The 19,687-nt window shown below is 34.2% G+C and overlaps 1 protein-coding gene across 1 annotated transcript in view; it reads right to left on the minus strand.

Annotated features, from left to right (window-relative positions):
• The window catches only part of LOC123541721 (angiopoietin-1-like), a 35,835-nt gene that overhangs the window by 15,197 nt on the left and 951 nt on the right, over positions 1–19,687 (minus strand). Inside the window, exons 2-4 of the mRNA XM_053531014.1 lie at positions 15,630–16,238; positions 10,675–10,788; positions 2,334–2,447 (exon numbers count right to left, since the gene is read on the minus strand). Coding sequence (XP_053386989.1) covers positions 2,334–2,447; positions 10,675–10,788; positions 15,630–16,238 — 837 coding nt within the window. The remainder of the gene's footprint in view (positions 1–2,333; positions 2,448–10,674; positions 10,789–15,629; positions 16,239–19,687) is intronic.

The raw sequence follows: 19,687 nt of genomic DNA on the forward strand, positions 1-19,687 counted from the left end.
AGTTCACCGCTCGCTTCTGCTCAGAAATTATATACATATTGCATATAACATTGACACAAGTCAAAGCACAGAGCTTTAAGAAATGTCAAAGTTAATTTTATGGCAAGAAAATTTTTTGAAACATAAACTTCTCCATATAGTTCGCTTCTGTCATTTTGTGGTTATTTGAAGAACTTTAAAATGACATACTGGATATTTTTAATAAGTTTCTGTCCTTGAAAATTTTCGGTCCTGTCTCTTTAACCAGTTGCCACGTGTTAAACAAGGATGTATTCAAAACGAGCCTTTAGAATACTGTTCTTTGAAATTTGTATTTTATGTCTCATAAAATCACCCAATATGTGCCTTGAATTTGAAAAGGACCGCATTACCGAAGTCAAAATCTTTTTTTTTTTTCGGAATTCTAGGACGACAAAATGTATTTTCCTCATTGATCTTGTATATCTCATCAAATTGATCGCAAGCCGGGAATCGTGACATAAGCCCTAAATTATTTACTCCAAATGAATGATTTCAAAATTAAATATGGATTATACGCTACAGGTTTATGTTTAGTTTGATATCATAGTAGGGCTTCAAATGCGGTAAAGTTTACATTTACAAGAATTTGTCCAGTAATAAATGAAATAAATAAAACATTCCATTGGAAATAAATGATGCTAAGCAAAAAAACATCGGATCGTTAGGGTGTCTGGGAGGTTATGTATTTCATAACTTCTCCCGAACAGGCTTAATCGAACCAAGTCTTTCACGTGAGATAATCCAGCGTGCAACATCTCTCACAAGCCCTAGCTTCGGCTTAAGCGGAACCCTGTTTCATGTATATATAAAGATCAAATAGCATCCATGATTCAAAAGAGCCAGAAAGTGTAACAAGTCTGAGCCAAATTAAGAGAACTTTTAAAGCAGGTCTCACTACTTAAAATACTGTAGTTATAGTGAATAAAATGAGTTTCTTTAGAAACATAAAATGCTACTCCGCAAATAAGAGCAGAGTCTTCTGACCCGGTTTGGTCGAAAAATTAGATCATATTAAGTATTCTTTCAGTGTATAGATGGTACTTAAGGCTACGTATTCAACGACAACAACAACAAATCAAGTGCAAATCTGAAGCGCATATCGCTTACCTAACGCTAGCAATATTTTAACGTAGCACCGTACAGTAAATACGGGAACTTTTGACAGAGAAACCGGCTTCGTTATTTTGATGGATTAGCTAAAGAAAGATACTTGTCATTTCTTTTTAACTAACACAACCATTTTATCTATAGTAAAGAAGTCTGCTTTATATTAACAGAAGTTTCTGTAACGACAGATTCCGCAAGGTAAATGCGATTCCGTACCCCTCGGTCAATATGCAAATTAGGTACGATTTTTGGTATGGTTTTTGTGTGATCATCAGATAAAATATACATTTTATATCGCTCTGTTTTTAACTCATAGATTTTGAGACCTTGATTATTCTTGGCAAACGAATTTTGTAAAATATTTAGGTATTCGATGTCGTAACTTTTTTATAGTCTATATGTATTTTCTCTCGCGAATAATGTTTTCTTTCCTATGATCATACGATACATGTAAATTATCGGAAGTAATGAATAAAAACATTTGTCTTTGAATTATTTCGTTCGAAAATGAAAGATAATGCTCAACTTTTTGTTTGAATAATTATTCATAGATCTTGAAGTAAGCTATATTTTTGGGAAACACATACGAATCTATGCCGTCTTTGTTCACATAACTAAATAGTCTTAGAAGAGTTACCTGTTTGGCTTCAGTGTTCCAATTTTTTCGGATTGAATATTGCCTTTCAGCATGAAAAATGAGGTACGAAAGTTAAACCATTATATGACTGAGGTACTCCGGTATTAAAATTTCAACAGAAAACATTACTAGTATCAGATGCAATTTGAAATTTTAGGTACCATCTCTATTTAGTGGAATATCTTTTACATCTAAGTAAAATATTGGTTATATGCTTAACACAAACAATATTTCTTTGGACCCTTTTTTATACTCATTTCTTGTACGAATGGAGTTTCCTAAAAATCTTAAAAACTAAACTGGCTTTTGAATTTTAGTACATGATATATTAGGTACTGTATATCTTATATTATTTGCAATGCTATTGGCCTTATCTCTGGAGAGGTTTTCGCATTAGATACCATTTTTGCATTTGTTTCTCATGAACAACATTCTAATTACGTTATTGAAATATGTGGAACTGACAAGGCAGAAAACAAAGGAGAAATTCCCGCCACCAAGACCTTAATGATGTAAGTAGTTATATATAACGGGGTCTATAAAATATAAGTGTTAGTGTTAAACCTACTTGTTTCGCAGTGCATTCCGCCGAATCCAGACTTACACGAACATGAGTAACTGTTCACACCATCAACACATGTACCATGCGATCCACAGACATCCGGGATACAGTCATCAATGTCTGCAAATAATACAAAGTATGAAATGTTTCTTTCTTAAGTGTGAGTAAAACAACTTTTACAGTGTCCAAATATTATTACTCATTCTAAAATATCCAAATATTTAAAAACCGATTTTTAAATAAGATTTTCTTCGCTTACTTTTATTTCATAGATTTAAGAAAGATTGATATCCGTTTGTAGGACTATATTCAATATTAAGAAATTTCAGTCAACTGAGTCGGCTGTAAAATTGGTCTACAATGACACCACTGTCTGTGAAACAAAAAAGTTTTACGAGTATCGTGCTACTTGATATGTCTGTAGTTTTTGGCACCAGGACATTTTCACTGCCTTAAATACCAATTTGGAATACAGAGAAAATACATGCTTGAATGTCGTAATATGTAACGGTCTGCCTAAGTCACATCATGTATGCTTAAAGTTTAGTGTACTTGGTCCCAAAGGTTTCCAGCGCAAACGGCATATATCAATAGTGTCAAAAGACAGTGAAATCGTGTCTCTTTAGTGCATCGTTACATGCCGATAAGACAGAAATAATGCATATCGCATCCAAACGTAATTCTAGAGATATCAATTAATGATGAACTGATAAGGATTGGCGGGCTGGTTGCTGATAATATCTACAAATTGTTAAAAAAATCTCTGAGCAGAGTTACATACTAGTACTGATATGGAAGAAAATTATATCTCTGTGTTTAGGACTGGATATACACGGCTTGGATTGGATATGCACAGCTTCGCTGATAAGGTCACATCAGAATGATAAGATCCTTAAAAATAGCATAGACGCATTAGGTTTAGACGATTGTAATGCGTTGTTTAATTTTAACCCCACATTGAAAAAGGACAATGAAGATCATAAACTTAAAGCCCAGTCACATTAATACCCACGGGCTGAAGGAGCTTAATTGGATACTAGTTAGATACAGAATACATTACAATATTCTTTGTAACGCCTTAAGGTTCTAAATGATCATTCCAAAAGTTATATTAAGGATATTTAGACGTTCACTGGCCAATTATGAGTCTAGAATGCAAAATTGTGCAACTAGTGGTGCCAAGGACTCGGAGGTGATGTATATCAATAGATGTTTTGCATAACCTGCTTCAGACTATTGCCAATCAAAATTAAGGATGTTTTTAAACGTCTGTAGCATAAAAAGTCTTTATGCAACACTGTACAAACTCACATCATATTATCCTGTTTTTATAGTTTATAGCTAAATTTGTTTTATTAAGATATGCTGCTATTATTTAGATATATATGCTTTGGATTAAGGGGCCGGCCATTTGAACTTCTGGTGATGGTGGTAGTGAGGGTGTGGGGGTGGGGGTGTGGGGGGGGGGGGGAACTTGGAGTCAATATTTTTTTCGCTTTTTATGGATGTCATAATATTTTTCTTCAAAACTTGATGGTCAGAATATATTTTTCAACGTAAACCAAAAATAAATTCTCAATGCAAAATGTAAAGAAATTTCTGAGAGTGTGTAAACGCATTTATGTCATATTTCTAAGGTTCACTTTGTGAATAAAAGTGAAGAAGGTGAAGATACGTCACGTGTCTCACTTTTGACAATATGGCTTGTATTGGTGTTGTGTTAGTGTACTGCTTAATTTTTCAGCTTGGAAATTTCGGCCTGGGTGGTTCCAATACTCCCGCTTTAATAGCTTTGGATATTGTTTAATCACCCCTTGGATATGGTGCCTGCTTTTCAATTTTGTCTTTTATCTGTGATATGCAGGTTCCATTACAACAGATCCCCTCTCTAAATTCCAGTTTGTTTAGTTCTGCCCATTGTTTTCTCGTTTAGGGCACAGCCATTATTTTATCTCGGGACCATATATTCATGGAATTGCACTCTGTGCATCATTGACGGTTCCATGAGAACTGCCGTACAAATACATCTACAGATGTCTCTAGATTACATTCTGGTACTTATAACATTTGTCAGTGTTGGGTTCTGCTCAATCCGGGGCTAGAGGGCTTAGAGTAGATTACATTTTCACTACCGTCCATGAACATGCTCAATCAAACCGAACCTGCAACATTTTCGTTAATGTCGTGTTGGGTGACCTGTTTTGTTTGACTTTTTTTATTTTATTTTACTAATTATATGTATACTAAGTAAAAGAAGGTAAGTAGTTAGAAAATCAAAGTGAACATTCATTAAATCATTGCATTTGCTATTAACTATTACAAAACGGGTGCGATTGCCTTTTACAACGTGAAATGGACATAAAAGCCCGTTTGTAATAAAGTTGCAAAAATATAATATAAATTCCTGAGTGTGTAAATGTCGTTTCGATCACCAGTTTCACTTTATGAATGAAAGCTAAGTAAGTGAAGATGGCATGGGCCTTCTTTGGACAATATCTTTTTTCACTTATTAAATGAAATAAAAATCGTTAGCAAATGACAGTAAACTTTCATTAAATCAACGAAATTGTTATACTTCTTACAAAATGAGTTAGAGTGCTTTTTACAATGTGAATTGTACATGGCAATCCGTTTTGTAATACTTATAACAATTGTAATGATTTAATGAATGTCTACTTTGATTCTCTAACTTGCCTTTCTTTACTTATATATAATCAATACAAGCCATATTTTGACATCTTCACCTCCTTCACTTTTATTCACATAGTGAACAGTAGAAATATGACACAAATGCGTTTACACACACTCAGAAATTTTTATCAGATTTTGCAAATGCCTTTGAACCATATAAGTAGTTCTGCTAATAGCTACCTTATAGACATATGTGTGACTTATCCTATATAAATTTGAGCATACATGTTTCCATCTTTTGTAAGTGCTTTTAAAGATCATAACTATTAAGACTTAATGCAAAGTACAAGAATTTTGGTGGGTAGAGGAATGAAAAAGACGCAACATATCTTATATAACTAAGACACAGTTGGTCTCTGGACTTATATTAAAACACTAATAGTAGGTTTTGGGGCGAAGCAATACTCTGAGGTCTGAAATGTATGCATTTTACGACCAGATAGTGTATACACAGTATTACATATATGTGTGTATGTATAACAGGTTGTAGAAAATTGCGGGATAGCTTTCAGCGTAATCGAATTTTTAAAGAATCTGACTCAGTCTAGAGGCAGAATTAGATAAAATAACTTTTAAATGTAAACAGGAATTGAAACTTTATTAAAGTACTCGTTCAATAATATCTACAGAAATAACCGTACAAAATACTTTAAGTTATCGGCTATGTATCTTATGAGTCTGACAGATAACCCTGATGATAACATCATTCAGTAATTGTTTAACGGTCATGAACAGCGTATATGCTCCTTTTGCTTCTTCAGCTTTGTAATATTTTTGACTGACTTGTCTTGAGCGTAATTTTAGTTAACGACGATCAGCTAGTATGTCAGCTTGTTAATAACATATATTAAGTTTTGATGTTTTGACGCTACGCTTCGCTGCCCGAGTGATACTGTAGGAAGAGGTAAAGGACTCTATGAAAGGCAGTTCTTAAATTCCACAGGGACTTAAATGTTTTGATAATTGTCTTTTGACTCCGTCGGGACCTTAAGTGTGTTTCTCTTAATGTTCTATCTATTGCAAAGGCATTGAGCAAATGCATATTTGGTTCTTAAAGTATGTTTTTTTATATGTAATTTACAACCACAGTTTGTATATTATGTTTTAGTTATTTAAATATTTAAATTGACATTGAGTGTTTTGAAAACTGCAGTTAGAATTTTGCCTGACATTTAATAGAAAACCTACCTACGTTTAATATTTGTTGCAGCATTTCGTCTTGAAGATAATTTGAATGTTAGATTCAAAATTTAATCAAATATTGGATCTGTTTATTTAAACTAGCGAAACATTTTATAAATCTGATGGCTACTGCTGAAATTTACTTAGTGCACTCCGAACAAAAGTACAATTTGCCGGCATTTAAATTAACATTTAGAAACTGTATGAATAAAAATAACGTAATTTTTAAGCAGCTTTAATCTCAATTAGCTTTAGTTTATTTTTACCATCACAAAAACAATGGACTTGAATGGTGTTGCTATCATCGACTTCCGTAAGTTATTACAGTAACTTAATTTTTTGTGGTCATATTACAGTTTGACTGAAATGCTGTTTGAAAGTGGGGGTGGTGCGGGTTGGCGGGGCATCGTAGCCTTGTGGTTAAGATCGCTGAACTCAAATCACTTGCTCCTCACCTAGCCTCACTCGGAAAGTTAGATTCTTCATATGACGAAGGCCGGTGGTTCTACCCATGTGCCCACCCGTTATCAGACCGGGGGGGGGGGGGGGGGGGAAGCGGGGGCTCTTCCTGCACCATCAAAAGCTGGAAGATCGCCATGTATGACCTATAATTGTGTCGTTGTGAGTTAAACCCAACAACCCCTCCCCCTCGAAATTGCTCACTTTCGAATTTAATGCAGGCAACAGATAACGGGTCAGTTCGTTCAATAAAGCGGGCTTTGGACTGTATGAGCAATAGGCCCTCCATTATCCGGGCATCTTTCACACGAAGCTAGCTTAAGTACAGCGTCTCAGAACTAACATAATTGGTCATGTAATGCTTTGTTTGATGTAGAGAGGGATCATATTCTTCTACTGTTTTTAAAACTGGAAACCTAAACTATATTTTTACGGGAAGCTGTTGTTCCGACAAGGTGTCGTTTAGGGAGTTAGACTAGGTCTACGAATGCGAAGAACTGCATAATTTTATTAAAATATTTTTTCCACTATCATTTCGGTTTAGCTATATATTAAACTAGTTTTTAATATTCATTACTCTTTTGAACTTTTGGTATTGTGTTGTTTTTTGTCTCTATTGGACTGCTTTAATGGGTAACAGAAACGTATTTTCCATGCGAAATCCAATTATTGGTAGGTATTAGAATACACAAGTAAAATGGGTGTGTGTATTCATAGTTTTCTTAAATACGATTTTTTCCTCGTGCAATATTGTGTTTTCCGAAAATGGCATGTGCATGGATTACAACATCTAATATTTGTTGTTTTTATAAAAATAATTACAATCATCATTCATTAAATATCCGCATAATATGAAGATAAGGTACTGTATATGAAAACAATTTATTTTTATCATAAGTGTTTGTTTAGTTTATGTGACTCTTGTAAGACCTTTGACCACAGGTCGTTTGTCATGTTTACATTTGATTTAATACTTATACAGAGTCATTTTAATTTCTTAGTTATTTTGCACAAAAAATATGCAATAGCGTTTAACAATTATCTTACTGTTAAAAAAGTTGAAAGACGAATCCATCTCTTTTGAAACAAGTTTTTTGGTAAAACCTCAAGGTAGTAGATAGTTAGTGACTTCTTCAAGGTAGTAGATAGTTAGCGACTTCGGTTTCCTGTCAGTATCCTATCCGCCAAAATTATACATATATTGCAACATATTTTTTGTGGCGTTTGCAAATGGTCTATCTCTATGAAAGTTTCTAAAAATGCCACGTTAAGTACCTCTGAATTTAAGGGCCTTTAAAGCACATAGATAGCACTAGATAACTCCTGCTTTAGGCTTAGGCTTTGATCGAAGAACGTTACAAAATATAGGACTCGGTCTATATATACAAACTTCAAATATGCACTGCTTATTTCAGATGTATATGTAGTTAACTGCATCAAAGTTTACATTCTGGCAAAATTTTATCGGAAAATGTTATCTGAGCGGAAAGATTGATTCTGGGTAAGATATTAGGAACAAATGGAGACAACTCCACTAAAACTTTATGGTAGACCAAGATGACTAAGTACGTTTTCATCTTTTTTTTAAGTCAATATGTTTTTTTTTAATTCTAAGCATGGACAAATCATGCACTATTATTGCAAATGAGTTTGTGTGTAGCTATAATTGGTCAGCTATCAGCGTTTTGAAAAGAAAAAAACAATGTGTAAAGGTCAAATTAAGAAATGCCCCGTGGAAATTGTGACATTTGCAGAAGTGAAATTATCTACAACTAGAGGATATGTTAAAGTTAAAACCCTAAGAAGTTCACAAGGCAAAATATGTTTTCAAAACAACTGACGGGAGAGAGAAGTCTCTACTGTTTGTGTATATGCGTCAAAGTTTGGGGAATTGCCTATAAATATGAGACAATCAAACAGTTTGACGATTGTTTGATGCATGACTATGTTATCATGTTCTACGGGTACCATAGATAGATTACTTTTCTATTGAAATATCTTGGATAGGATAAGGGTTGACAGAAATTAACTTTCTATAAACTTCTTTGTGTAAAGACGGTATAAAGTATTGATACGCGACAACAATTTCATAATGAAGAAATGCTTAATTGAACAACTGTATACATCATAGAATACACACTCGAAAAAGTCACACAATGACATGAAATTCTTTAAATAATGAATGATCAAATTGGTGGTGGTTTTGTAAATTTTTAAAAGAGCTTTATTTGGGTTCACGAACATTAATCTCCAGCTGTAAAACTGTTTCGTTATCATTTTCGAAAAACAAAACCCATTAAAATTTCGAATAGTCTGAAATAGTTTATCAAAATATTATGTGCGCTAACGTAACACAGACCTTCCTTGACATGTATTACAACACCTTTTCACGAAGTAGACATTTTGTAGAAGCAACACTGTTATATCTTTACTATATATTTCTTAGTGCTAATTCATTTAATTATCTTTTTTTAAATGTTTTTTTTTTTCAATGAATAAGCTGACAGGAATATCTTAAGCAGCAAGGGCAAATTATAGACATGACCTAATTGTTGTGAAAATAAACATGAACTTGTGTCTAAGACTGTATTCATTTTCCACTCAATCGTAATGGTACAGGGGAAGTTAACTTACAGATAGCTATGCTTGCAAGAACTTGCCTCATACAAGATATATCAGTCTTTGCAAACACAGCTACGAAATATTAGAACTTCAAATAATGATATAAACATAACGAGCATACAATTCACAATTGTTAAATCATTTTTAGTTGTTTGACTTAAATTTTATTTAATAGGTTTCTGTCAATAAAATGTTAAGTTATATCTCTATATCTTGTTATTCCATTTAAACTTCAGAAGATGTGTTAAAATGTAGCCTTTAGAATGTTGTACTTCAAAATTTCTACCACCCACTATAATGTCTTGGGAAGAAAATTGACGCATTAACAATGTCAAGTTCCTTTAAAGACAACAGGTTTTTACAGAACCGATAAATCTGTTTTCATTCCTATATATATGTATATATATGTATCACAGCGAATTTATCACGGACTGGAACTTCAAAACATTAGAAGTTATACGCGAAGATATATGTTTACTTTGATAATGCTAATAGTTCACAATAATGATTAGCGTTAGAGTTACATTCATGTGTCCAGAAATAAATAAAGTAAATAAATTATTCAACTGGAAACATAACATGTAACCGAACAAATAAAAGCAGAGTCGAATCGTAAGAGTGATAGGGATGTTAAGGATTACATATTCTCTCCTGAACATTCTTAATCAAACGAAGTCTATTATTGTGCTGGGTTGTATTTTTCATGGGAGGTCATGAAACGTGCAATATTCTTCACAACCCTTACCATCGGTTTATGTGGAAGCATATCATGTATAAAGATTAAATATTATCCAAAATCCCAACGGGCGAGTATGTTGTAGTAATGTAGAATGAAATATTGAAAAAGATCCTTTGGAAGCATAAAGTACTATTAAGCAAATAAGAGCAGACTAGATTTGATTGAAAATTAAGATCATAAATATTTAATCAATAACAATTAGTAGTGTGGTCATCTTTTTCATCTTAGTAAAATAGTATAGTTGTTTATCTAATCCGCACAATGTTGCTTTACACTCTTTATATACTTTCCTACTTACATTGCACAACATTTTTAAACCATAGTGGTTTTTGAATTTTGGTAGATTGTACGTTTAAAATGTTGTTATCATATTAGGACTGTCTCACTGGAATAACTAGGTACAATGTATTAAGTACAGTAGAGTTTGTATTTTATGAAACCTTCTAGACTCTACCTCTGGAGCCGAGTTCGCATTTTTATTTAAACTAGTTTGTATTTTTGCATTCGTTTGACGTAAACAGTATTCCTATTTTTGCTTTAGAATATGTGGAAATGACATAGCAGATAACAAAGGAGAGATTCCCGCCATTAACACTGGTAATAAATAACACAGTCCAGGAAATATATTTTCTTATGTTTCAATGATAAACCTACTTGTTTCGCAGTGAACCCCGCTGTATCCAGTTATACAAGAACATGAGTAACTGTCCACACCATCAACACAAGTACCACGGGATCCACAGACATCCGGGATACAGTCGTCAATGTCTGCAAAATATTACAACGTATGAAATGTTTCTTTCTTAAGTGCGAATGAAATAACTTTTTTTACAAACAGTGTCCACTTGCTATTTCTCATTCTAAAGTAAGGAAATATTTCAAAGCAATTTTATATCCGGTTTTATTTTTTTATATACGGTTTATATCCTGTTTTTTAATCCGATTTAAAATTTATTTTAGAAAAAGATAGTTGATTGATAACCGTTTGAAGAACTATATTTTCTATTTATTCCATTTATAAATTTAAGCCAACAAGTACGGCTGTACAAAGAGGTCAAGAATGACACCTCTTTTCCTTAAACAAAACGGTTTACGGCTCTTATGCTACTTAATCTGTTTGTAATATTTGCCAAAATTGAGCAGAAGACATTATTTCACTGCATTAAAGACCCATTTGAGTAACGGAAAAAGTACATGCTCGGATGTCGCAATATCAAACTTACCGTTAGCAAAAAAGTCTGCGTTAATAGCGAGTTATCAAAGCATGTGCTGTTGAATTATTGTGTACTGGGGTCCAAAGATGTACGCCGAAGACTTTTAGTTGCACGTTTCATTTAAGTCAATAGATGGTGAAATTTGTCTCTTTGATGGATCGTAACATACTGATAACGCAGAAGTAATGCATATCGCATCCAAATTTAATTCTAGAGACATCAATTAGTGGTGAAGTTTGGGAACCAGGTTGATAGTTATATGAACAAATTGTAAAGAGAATATTGGGGCTGTGCTAGACTATAATATGGATTCGGTAGAAAAGACAACGCTGTGTTTAGGATTCGATGAACGCATCAGTGGTTGGATAAGCAAAGCTTTGCTGATCAGGTCTCATCAGACAGCTGCATTATAAATACTGAAACTGAATAATTCGATTAAACGCCTATTTTATACAATGATGTGTTCAATGGTGTTGTACTAATAATAATATTAATTATTATTAAAACAATATTAAAAATGACAATAATGATAATAACAGCATTATTGTAACAAACAGTCATGACCACACCCCTCACCTTGAGGTCATTTTACCCCTATCGCGAATACCAGTGCTTAAAGCATCACATGGTACGCCAAGACGAGATGCATATAAAGATTTAATTCCCCGGTTAATGGTGCCATCATATACTATTTAAGAAAGAAATACAACACACTACCCTACCCATACAGCCTTACCAACAAGTGCGTTTAATAAAATAAACCTTGGAAATATAAATGTTGAAATGTAAAACCTTTTATAAAAAAAAAATAAGAACTATCACCTGCTGTTTTCCCATAATAAACAGTTATCAAAAATTAAAACAATGCCGCGAATTCTCTGAAATACAAAGTCTTAAAATTGTTTTGAACGTTTCAAGTGATTACTTTTGCGTAGTTATAATGGCAGTACATTCCAAACTTTTGGACCAATAGTTAAAATACTTCTACCATTGAATGTTTCGCACTGGTATTGTTGTATGGAACAGCATAACAACATCTGAAATTTTCAGACGATTTCAAACATTGTCTACTAGGAATATACTCTGTAAGCGACTCTGTTAAATACAGAGGTGTTCTGCCAGTGTGACAGCTATACATAAAAGAAAGTATCCTGAACTCAATTCTTGCTTTCACCGGCAACCAATGTAAGCGATACAATGCTTGTTTAGAACTGTCAAATGTCCTCCTGTTAAGGACAAGTTTTTCGCACATGTTTTGAATACGTTGCATCTTACGCATTTCACAGTTAGCTACACCTTACAGTATGACATTGCAATAATCCAGAAATGTGAAATAACTACAGAAAAAAATAAACTTTCAGTGGCCTCTTTTGTTAAATATATTTTCGGATGTTCTTAATTCGTAGGTAATTCAACATGACTGTACGACATTTGCGATTTACATGATCTTTAAAGCTCAATGTTTCGTCAAGAAATGCACCGACATATCTAAGTGAGCTTTCATGTTTGACATCATCACCAGCAATGTTATGGAATTTGTAAAACATTTGTTCAATTGAGGTCTGCTACCAAACATAATAAATTCAGTTGTTGGAAGTGTTAATTTTCAGTTTGTTTCTATTCATCCAGTCATTGATTATAACTGTGCACCATTCAAGGTCTCCGATTGTTTGTGATTCTACGGAAACAGATGTAGGACGAAAGCTTTTACTTGCTATATGATCATCAGCAAAACCGTAGACTGCATTCAAGATGGCGGTCTGATGAATATACATTGTTGACATTAATCCTACAAGTACGAGGCCTTAAACAGGAGTCTACCTATTGAAGAGTTAAATCACAGAATCCATATTGTGTTTTTACGACATCTAGCAGAATGTCGTGGTCGATTGTGTCAAATACCGCACTTTAGTCAATCGCAATAAGGACCGAGACTTCCCCTTTTTCCATACCACAAAGAAGATCATTGACCAACCGAAGTAGCGCAGATGCACAGGAGTTGTATTTCCTATATGCAGACTGTTCTTAGGCAAAAACCTGTTTTCATTTACAAGTTTGTTTAATTTGTAAAGAACAGCCTTCTCAATATTTTGATAGAAATAATAAATTACTGACAAGACGATAATTTGAAAGCTCTAGTTCAAGACCTGCTTTTTTGCAGAGGTCTAACAACTTCTTGTTTGTATTCACAGGGAAACACCTTGCTGCAATGAGAGATTCACCAATTTAGTGATTCTAGAGAGATGTTCATCTACATGTGATTTCAGAATACGTGTTGGCAAAATATCTAACTCTAAAGACGTAGTATTGAATTCATTGATAAGATTTTTCACTTCAGTCAGTTCAGTAAATGTTTTAAATTATGTGTATCCTTTACTTTAAGTTCAAAGTTTTGGTATTCACTTAGGGATAGACGTATTTTTGAAAATTTTGCCATGAAAAAGTCAGCAAATCTTTTGGCCAATGAATTATTAGACACCACTTGAGGCAGTGGGTTTTCTGTTTTGGTACCAGGTAGACTAATAGTTCAGATACCAATCCATACAGAGTCTTGGAATCACCTTTAGCGTTCTCTATCTTTTCACTAGTGTGTTTGTCTTTTGACGTTTGATTTCAAAATTGTATTCATTTCTTACTTATTTATACGACTCTGTTTTACCATTACGACTCCATGTACGTTCGGACTTTCTAACTTGTTGCTTTAGATGTTGCAATTTTTTATTGAACCACGGTCTGGGTGCTCTCTGAGTTATAGTTTGTTTTTATTCTTTTAGTGGAGGTGCTTATTCAGGACATCCTTTATTTCCGATTCAAACTCTTTCACAAACTTGTCTATAATCTGTGATTCAACGTTTATTGCACTTAGGTCTCTAGAAAATTCTAAAGTGTTCAATTTTTTTAAGTTTCTAAATGACACTCTCCTACTAGTAATAGTCTCGTTTTTAACACCTAAGAGAATTTAAACAACACAGCGATCAGATAAAAATGGTCCAGGCTAGCATTGCTCTACATGAACACCATTAAGTGACTCAGTTATGACTAGATCCAAGCTATGTGGTCCTGTATGAGTACTGAAATCAACATGTTGTTCCAGGCCCATTGCAACTAGGAAGTCCTTGAAGTTTGTAATAGAACTGTTGTCATCGTTAATATGCAAGTTAAAATCTCCCGTTATAAGTAAATTGTCTTAATGTGGCAAAATATTTTCGATGAAATAAAAAATATCAGCAACGAACTGGTTACCAGTTACTACGTGTATAGTTAATTTTTTTGAAAACGAGTTTTCAAATTCCATATCCAAAGCTTCAAACAATGCCGTGAGTTACCCTTCGCATATTGATCGTGTTTCTACATGTGATCGCAACACCACCGCCTTATTGATTTTTTCTATAATTTTCTTAAACTAAAATCATTATTGACAGCAACACACTATCCCTTTGAAATATAACAACGATAATCTTGAAAGATGGTCATTGCATTGGGACAAATAGGAACATGCATATGTCCGCTTCTCTAACATAGAATGTGTTTCCCAAATATCATCTCATACTCCTGTTTTGCCGATGGAGAAGATCATTTGAGCGTTTAGAGGCGCGATAACGCATTCGAACGCGCTTTTGTAGCCAAGTTTTTCAAATCCTTCTTTAAGGCAGTCAACCCACTGACTTCGGATACCGTACTGTCTCTACACAAAATGTCCTGATTCAGTTGATATTTTGTCTATATTTTCCTTATTACGGATTTTTATAGTATAAAAGGGTTCGAAGACAGAACAATGTGTGCTTTCATCGGCACAAAATGTATGCAGTTCTCAATACATTTCTTAAAGTCTTCGTCGAACTTCGAAAGCGTGTACGCTAGTCCACGTAAAGCGGTTTGGCGAAGTGTTTGAGAAAAGTACTTAGAACTGGTGGCCGACGCTTTGTGCGGGGGAAAGCATTCATTTTGATGTCTTTGGCGCGCTTTATTTTATGAAAATCTGTCAAGTAATATGAAATATATAGGCAAATCTAACTTCAGTCGAGTTTTTTTCGAATACACAGTATCCAAAAGTCACTTTGATTGACCATTTTGGTTCTTATCTGTCTCAGCAAAGTTTTCGATCCGATTAAGTGATCAAATGCTGTCACCAGTGACAAATTTCGCGACGAGACATAATGTTTCGCTTTGATTGATGAGTCAAAGAAATCATCACCAAAACCAGCAGACTGCGCGTTTCCTTTTTTTAATCATGTTCACATTTATATTAATTTCCTATTTCCGATGTTATAGTTAATATCATACCCTTTGTAAATAAAGATAATGAAATATTTTAAGTTTAAATTTGAACCAGATGTTGAAATGACGGTGCAAAATATCTTTCTGATCAAATAAATTGTAATCAAAAATATTTACCAGTTTTGTCAGCTGTAATCTCATTCAAAGTCGTATTCATCTTGGAAACTTTTTCAGTTACTTTATTTAATTCTAAAGTAATATCTCCTATATCTGTGTGTATCTGACGATTTACTTCAGCAACTTGCCTGGTCATCTGTTCCGTAAAAGCTTCATGTTTTGTAGACAATGAAACACTTTGATTATGTACCAAAGTGGCTGTTTCAGTCTTGAACTCAAAAAATGAATGTTTTATATTTTCTATTTGATTTCTGATGTCGGAAGCAACCATCAGTCTACCAGTTTTTTCTGCCAGTAAACTTTTTCTAACAACATTTCTTAAATCAAATGCCATTTTATAGACATTTGTAGAACTGGCTTTATTTCTGTTCATCACTTCTAATTTTTCTTCTATTTTTATAATGTTATCCTCGATCTTATCAATTCGCTCCAGATTTTCTGCTGTTTTTGCGAGTTTGACCTCGATATCGTGTTTGACTTTTTCTGATTGCGCTGTTATGTTAGTAATTTTAGCCTCCATACTTTTCATCCGCTCCGATTGGGCTTTAACGTTTGCATAGTTAGCGTCGAGCTTGTCAAGTCCATCCCCCGCTTTCGGTTGACTTGAGCCTGAAATTAAAGTTTTTCTCTTAATTTTACTTTTTCAGTTAAATTTGGTGTTAGTAAACAGAACTGAACAATACTAAAGCTTCATGTAAGAAGTAGGGGTTAAAATGTTATTGCATGTTGCTTAATTTCAAGTAATGTAAAATGAGGGTAAAGTAAATTGATCTTTTTAATCACGATGAAAACGAGACAAACAAACATAATTGCCGGCAAATGTCTTGAAATTAAGAACAGATTTGATTGAAAATATGATAGAAAAGTCAGTTCACAACTGTAAGTTACTTGAGTAAAAATATAAAATAATATAATAAATAATACCTGTAAAAAGATCCTTTGGAAGCAAAGAATGCAACCAAGAAGAATAATAACAGACTCGGTTTGACTGAGTCTGTTTATGAGAGGTAATGAAATGTGCAACACCTCTCACGCCCCCTAGCACCGACTTAAGCGGAACTCTATTACACATATGTTGAATGGACTCCATGATCCCAAAGGACCAGAAAATATAACAACACTGAAGCCAAGTACGGGGAGCCATTTAGAGCCGCCACACGGCACTTAAGGATTGCTGTTTTGATAGTTAATAAAATCTGTAAAAAGATCCTATGGAAGCAAAGAATGCAACCAAGAAGAATAATTATAGTAGACTCGGTTTGATTGAGTCTGTTCATGAAAGGTAATGAAATGCGCAACACCTCTCACGCCCCCATCAGGGCTGAACTGTCCTGGCTTATTCCGATGGCTTCTTAACCCTCTGTCTTCTGCAGAAATATCTATTATATTTATTCTGGTATAGTTCAATACGTGTGAAAGGGTTTCACCTATGTATGAGAACTACTTTTATTTATGCACAGTAACGTTGGATCATAGCTGTGTTTAGAGCATCATATTAGGTTTAATGTTTTGCCACTGTCCGTTCCTAAAGCTGCCCCACCGTTTTTTTTAAATATGTTAAAATATACAAATGTATATATACACTGCTTGGTTGCGGTTTAAGACAGCTGTGTTCATGGAACACGGAATTTCATGTTAGATAAACATCCTTGCTTTCTTTATGAAAACAAGAACCATGTGAAAATAGGATAAGTCACGTTACAAGAATGCAGAAAATTATCTACAACAGTAACTGTGTACTTGTGGAAGACACAGTCTGGATAATAGATAATAAAGAAAAGCAAGCACATAAACAGGAAACGTTGAAATTCCACGAAATTCAGGTTTTCAAACTTTGCCTCACGCCAACAGGTTCTGTTTAAATAGGGGGGCCATGTTCTATTATGCATATCGGACTGCATCCAATCATGCCATATTTGAAAAGTAAATGTATCATTGCTGTATGTAACATACACATAAAGTTTGCTGACAGTATGTGTACCCAAGCTAAGGATACTGAGCATAAACCATTTTTCAATGTTTAGTAATAGTGACTCAAAATATAATCCAAAGCCAGATCGTAATACAAATGTATAAGCTTGCTATACGTCAAGTTTGGCAACACTGAGCCTAACTAAAGTTTTATACTGGAAACCAGCTTTTTGATGATCAAACTGAAAAATATCTATATTTCATGTTGAATATGACTTTGATCTTAACCCAATTGCATTGTAACGATTTTTATTTAAGAAGAAAAAAAAACAGTAGGCTCAGAGGGAATTGAACCGCGACTCGTCTGCTCCACAGCACAAAAGATCTCTTCAACCCAACACTCTAGACCACTGTGCCTCAGAGGAACTTTGAAACTCAGCAGACCAATTAAGTTATCTCATTCCAAACCAGAGGTATTGAGGTAAACCATCTTTCTATTTTTAGTTACAGTGACCCTGACCATTACCCAGGTGAACCCCAAATAAATTCCAAACCCTTGTGGTTGATAAAAGCTATTTACACAACAGGTTTACCGAAACTAAAGATATTCAGTAGAAGCCATTTTTTCCTTTTTTTTTTGGAAACAGCGTCCAAAGCTATTTGTTTTAGATAAGCTTGCTACACACAAAGTTTGGTGCCAATAAGAAAGTGCAAAATAAGATTATACACCGGAAACCGCTTTTCTGATGTTCGCATAGAGACAATTTATATTTCAGTAAACGTGACCTTGACCTTGACCCAATGACATTAAAAGGACCTTCTTATAACAAAATAATTTGATTTTGGTGAACCGCAACCCATCCGTTCCACTGCACAAAAAGTAGTTTTGGCCCAACGCTCTGAACCAGTGTGCCACGGTGGATTTTTTTCTAAGTATGAAGATTAATTATGTTATGTCATCCTGACCTTGAGTTTCAGTCCACAGACCCCACATACAATCCCAACCTTTGCTTTATATAAGCTACCTATAGGCCAAGTGTAAATAGGTGTACTGAAACTAAAGATATTCAGTAGAAGCCATTTTTTCCTTTTTTTTTTGGAAACAGCGTCCAAAGCTATTTGTTTTAGATAAGCTTGCTACACACAAAGTTTGGTGCCAATAAGAAAGTGCAAAATAAGATTATACACCGGAAACCGCTTTTTTGATGTTCGCATTGAGACAATTTATATTTCAGTAAACGTGACCTTGACCTTGACCCAGTGACATTAAAAGGACCTTCTTATAACAAAATAATTTGATTTTGGTGAACCGCAACCCATCCGTTCCACTGCACAAAAAGTAGTTTTGGCCCAACGCTCTGAACCAGTGTGCCACGGTGGATTTTTTTTCTAAGTATGAAGATTAATTATGTTATGTCATCCTGACCTTGAGTTTCAGTCCACAGACCCCACATACAATCCCAACCTTTGCTTTATATAAGCTACCTATAGGCCAAGTGTAAATTTAATACATCAAGGCAAACTAAAGATATTAAGCGGAAACTGTTTCTTTTTTATCTTTAACTTTAGAGACCTTGACCTAATAAACTCATATGCAACCTTAAACTTTGTCTCTACGCAATCTACATACATACCAAGTTTTATTTGAATCGGTCACTCCTAACTCAAGTTACTGAGCGGAAACCAAAAACCGACACCGCCCACCCACATGCACGCACGCACGTACACCCAACGATATTTCACAATCAAGTAACCAGTTTTAACTTGGTAAACAAAGTGGTGCATTATCTTGGGGTTGCAAGTGGAAGAATGTCAAAATTAATCGCACATACCAATACGCTTTTTGGTCATACGACAGAAAATAAGCAAAGTTACAACGGTGAGTATGAATAGGTTTTAAAATGACTGTATTATTGTTTGAAGTTTTAACATGCTTGGTGTCTAGTGTATTCATATTAGTTCATTAAAAATATCAAGCACATGTCCTTAACCGTTTATTATTAAATTCTGCATTCCAAGTGTGCAAACGGTCCTTAAAAGCTCATAATGCCTTTGTTTAAAATGTGGCTGCCAATTTTTTAACCTATTATTTTTTATTACCTCCCTTTATGGCTCAAACTATCTTGTCTTGTTATGTAAGTATGCAT

The sequence above is a fragment of the Mercenaria mercenaria genome, chromosome 19, assembly GCF_021730395.1.
Source record: "Mercenaria mercenaria strain notata chromosome 19, MADL_Memer_1, whole genome shotgun sequence".
NCBI classification, from domain to species: Eukaryota; Metazoa; Mollusca; class Bivalvia; order Venerida; family Veneridae; genus Mercenaria; species Mercenaria mercenaria.